This window comes from Triticum aestivum, chromosome 3A (genome assembly GCF_018294505.1).
Source record: "Triticum aestivum cultivar Chinese Spring chromosome 3A, IWGSC CS RefSeq v2.1, whole genome shotgun sequence".
Classification (NCBI taxonomy): Eukaryota; Viridiplantae; Streptophyta; class Magnoliopsida; order Poales; family Poaceae; genus Triticum; species Triticum aestivum.
Genome location: NC_057800.1, coordinates 539,120,388 through 539,124,587, shown reverse-complemented (window position 1 = coordinate 539,124,587; position 4,200 = coordinate 539,120,388). Strand labels below are relative to the sequence as shown.

The 4,200-nt window shown below is 50.5% G+C and overlaps 1 protein-coding gene across 1 annotated transcript; it reads left to right on the top strand.

Moving 5' to 3' along the window:
- The first annotated feature begins 466 nt into the window (after positions 1 to 466).
- LOC123058584 (potassium channel KAT3) lies at positions 467 to 3,199 on the top strand. The gene is made up of 9 exons (XM_044481291.1): positions 467 to 732; positions 825 to 1,040; positions 1,154 to 1,309; positions 1,438 to 1,495; positions 1,592 to 1,909; positions 2,029 to 2,268; positions 2,346 to 2,444; positions 2,542 to 2,574; positions 2,688 to 3,199. Exons 1-9 carry the CDS (start codon positions 548 to 550, stop codon positions 2,883 to 2,885), a joined length of 1,503 nt encoding a protein of 500 aa, XP_044337226.1. The 5' UTR covers positions 467 to 547; the 3' UTR covers positions 2,886 to 3,199.
- Positions 3,200 to 4,200: the final 1,001 nt, after the last annotated feature.

Sequence of the window (4,200 nt, the reverse complement as noted above, 5' to 3'; positions counted from 1 at the left end):
TGGCATTATTTGTACCACTTAAGAGAAAGCATCTTCTCAGCCTCATCAAAAAGGACAAACAACAAATTTCATGAGGCGCCTTTCTAATCTGATTGTCATGGCATAACTGCCTGCAACTGAGATTTACGCCCAATGGGAAACCTGACATCGCGTGTGCGCCACCACTTGGATCGGTAATGGCCGCGCCACCATTGGCCAGGGCACGCAATCTGGGATCGACAAGTCCATAGGCGACGTGGGGCACGGGACATGAGGCGATCCCAACGCGACTTTGGCCGGCCCATCAGCATGTCTCGGCTGCCCCGTGACAAGACCAAAGGCGAGTTATCGTATTCCCTTCCTAAAGGTGTTCCCGTTCCATACAACCGTTTTGGTCAGAGCCACGAAACGTAACGGGAAGCCAAAGGGGTGGCTCGCGCGCGCTCGGCCGCTCCGGCCGGTATAAATACGCGGCGCGGTCGCGGCATCCCTCTGCAGTTCTCCGCGCTCTGCCTTTAGCTACAGACTAAGCAGTCCACCTCCAGTAGTGAGCGAGCGAGCGAGCGAAATGGCACGTTCTTCCCGCGCTCGCACGGGGTCACGGGTGACGCGGTGCTTCCCATGCTACGACGGCGACAGGACCGGCGACTTCAGCGGCTGCCCCAACGATCTCCTCCCGTCGCTCGGCGCCACCGCCGCCGCGCAGCCGACCTCCGGCAAGTACCTCGTCTCGCCTTACGGCCGGCGCTACAGGTACGCACGCACGCACGCACGATTGCTTGTCTCAGTCGCGTACTGTTAGATAGACGGGCGGTGAAGGTGATCGATCGATCGTTGATGTGCAGGGTGTGGGAGACGTTCCTGATCCTGCTGGTGGTGTACTCGGCGTGGATATGCCCGCTGGAGTTCGCGTTCCTGAGGCACCTGCCCCGCGCGCCTTTTGTCGTGGACGATGTCGTCAACGGCTTCTTCGCGGTCGACATCCTGCTCACTTTCTTCGTGCCCTATGTCGACAACAGGTCTTACCTTGTCGTCGATGATCCGAAGAAGATCGCACTCAGGTGCTGCTGCTACTACGTGCTCCCTCAGTGTCGAGACTTTAATCTCTCAGACACGCATGCATGCACTACTGTATTTACCTGTAGATCCTGCCTTGTTTCTTTTTGGTTTGCAGGTATCTGTCGACCTGGTTCATCTTTGACGTTTGCTCCACGGTTCCATTCCGCTCCATCACCCGCCTCTTCACCAGGCACGAGCACAGCCTCGGCCTCAAGTTCCTCAATGTGCTTCGCCTCTGGCGGCTGCGCAGAGTCAGCTCCTTGTTTGCAAGGTACTACTAGCACAGTAGCATATGTAGATAAGCACTGTGCACTTGGCATATATACCAAGTTAAAAAAGGTCACTGGTCAGTACGTGCAACTTAATTAACAATGATGATTCTCTTATTCCTTTCCGTAGGCTTGAGAAGGACATCCGTTTCAACTACGCCGTGATACGCTGCACAAAGCTCATCTCGGTACGTCCAGATTCTCTCTTCCTTTCTAGGAGTACTGTAGTAGTAGTAGTTCTTCTTCCTCATGCATGCGTGCATGCGCCACGGATGATGATGCAGGTGACCCTGTTCGCGGTGCACTGCGCCGGGTGCATCAACTACCTGATCGCGGACAGGTACCCGGACCCGGCGAGGACTTGGATAGGCGCGGCGCACCCGGACTTCAGGGAGGACGGGCTGTGGGTGCGCTACGTCACGTGCCTCTACTGGTCCATCACCACCATGACCACCACCGGCTACGGCGACCTGCACGCCCAGAACGCCAGGGAGATGCTCTTCGGCATCTCCTACATGCTCTTCAACCTCTGGCTCACCGCCTACCTCATCGGCAACATGACCAACCTCGTCGTCCACAGCACCAGCCGCACCAGAGACTTCGTACGTATATATGCATCCCGTTCCACTCCAAACTATAAATGCTAGCCTCGTACCACTGCAGTGCTCTGATGCATCTTTGGCCGTGAATGATCATGGCTTGTGCATGCACAAAAATGCAGAGGGACATGGTTCAGGCTGCCACGGAATTCGCGGCGAGGAACCAGCTGCCGCGGCAGATAGAGGAGCAGATGCTGAACCACATATGCCTGAGGTTCAAGGCAGAGGGGCTCAAGCAGCAGGACACACTGGACATCCTCCCCAAGGCGATGAGATCCAGCATATCGCTCTATCTCTTCTTCCCGGTGGTTCAGGGCGCCTACCTGTTCAGGGGAGTCTCCCCAAGCTTCATCCAGCAACTGGTGAGAAACTTGTAAAGCCTTACGGTTGAAGGGGTAGGAATAGCTCACAAATTCTGAATTTGTTTCGAACTATGCAGGTAACGGAGATGGTGGCCGAGTACTACGCCCCGAAGGAGGACATCATACTGCAGAACGAGTACCCATCGGACCTACACCTTCTTGTGACCGGAGAAGTGGTATGTAGAATCCTATGGATTTACCACGTTATCTTGAATTCACAGACCTTGCAGGGCTTGCATATTACTACTAATCAATCTGCATCTTCATTGACAGGATATTGTGGCGTTCCTAGATGGGACAGAGCAGGTACTGTTTCCCGGGTTCATGACTTGACCAAAAAAACATGCAATGCAGAGTGCAATCTGCAAAGTTGGTCCCTCAAGTACTTAACGTACTTACTGATAACGTGCACCTTTCAGGTTTATGGAAAAGCGACTGAGGGAGGACTGCTAGGGGAGATCGGGGTACTGTGCAACAAGCCACAGCCGTTCACTTTCCGGACAGCCAAGCTATCTCAAGTTCTAAGGATCAGTAGGCCCAAGCTGATGGATATCATCCAGGAAAATGCAGAAGATGGCGAGATCATCAGGATCAATCTTGAGCAAGTAAACGTCTAAGTAACGTGCACCCTATCAAGGTATACACGGAATGAATGTATTGGCTTTGTGTACTTCAAATATAAGAAAATTGAAGTATGGAACTATGGAAGGATACACCAAAATGATCAGGGGACTGTACAAAGGCTGAATGCTTGAGACGGTCTCTCGCCTATTGAAGAACGCGACTTGCTATTTAGCACAACAGTTTAAGTGTCCAAGACCACATATGTATATAGTATTGTGACTTTAACGGGTGTAACGAGTGAAATAACTGTTGATTGTACTCGAACATAGTTATTTTGCACCATGTAATTGGGTGACGGTGCTACTAACGATATCGAGGCCAACCACTGTCGTTGCAATGACTCACAACAAGTATTCACCTTACCACCCTACACTACTTAATGCACACAACCATGCACGGAGTTGCAATCACATCAAGGTTGTCGACAATTTCATGAATCACTCCGCTCTGTGAAAATCAGCTCCATTTCATCAAATCCACTTTAAAGCAGTTTCACCCAAGAGTTGCACTCTAACATAGAACAATTTATCTTTTTGGAGCATCCCCTGAAGTGCTTCACGAAAAACAAGGAATTGTACATCAGTTTCAAGTTTTTTATGGCGTGGAACATTATGAAGCTACCCCATTTGGCTTGCGCTTTTTAGAGTAGAGCTGAATTTTAGAGAGCAGAGCAATCTCAAACAAGCCCTAAGTTTACGTGAGTAGATAAGAAGTGAACTCGCAAACAAGATTCTTGTTGTACTACTTAACCTAACAAACCTCCCAGTTGGATGTGAACACGTCTTAAAATGGGATAAAAACGTGTGGTAACATGGAAAGATGGCAAAAGCTCAGAGCCTCCCATAACAATTAGTGACCGGACGACTTGCATTGGACTATATATTTTTTGACTCGAGACTTCAAAATATATGTAGATTTTGTGCCTTGATAACAACGCAGTATTGAATGATCTTTCATTACTTATTCAGGAGCTCACAAAAGTACATCAAGAGGCCAAGATAACAAAGGGGTAAAGTTCTAGACTCACTGCCAAAAACTTCTTGTATTGATGATGGTGTTCTGGACTAGGGGGTACTTGCCACATCGGTTCCCGACCATATGAGTCGGGCCGAGCACCCCCAAGATAATTAACTAGTGGGCCGCGTTCGTTGGGCCCAGGAGCTCCAAGGTGGATAACTCCCGAAGATTTGGCGCATAATCCAAGGCTTAGAGGTCGTCTTCGGAGTGACTACCCTTAGATGTAACCAACCCATGTAAACCCTAGGCACCCCCTGGCATCTGTATAAGCCGAGGGGTGAGAACTGTAGA

Excerpts from the sequence above, each read along its gene's own strand:
- LOC123058584 (XM_044481291.1), top strand. The coding sequence starts at position 548 with ATGGCACGTTCTTCCCGCGCTCGCACGGGGTCACGGGTGACGCGGTGC. Across the intron at positions 2,269-2,345 it reads CAAGCTTCATCCAGCAACTG|GTAACGGAGATGGTGGCCGA; the intron begins GTGAGAAACTTG and ends CGAACTATGCAG. Across the intron at positions 2,575-2,687 it reads TCCTAGATGGGACAGAGCAG|GTTTATGGAAAAGCGACTGA; the intron begins GTACTGTTTCCC and ends TGCACCTTTCAG.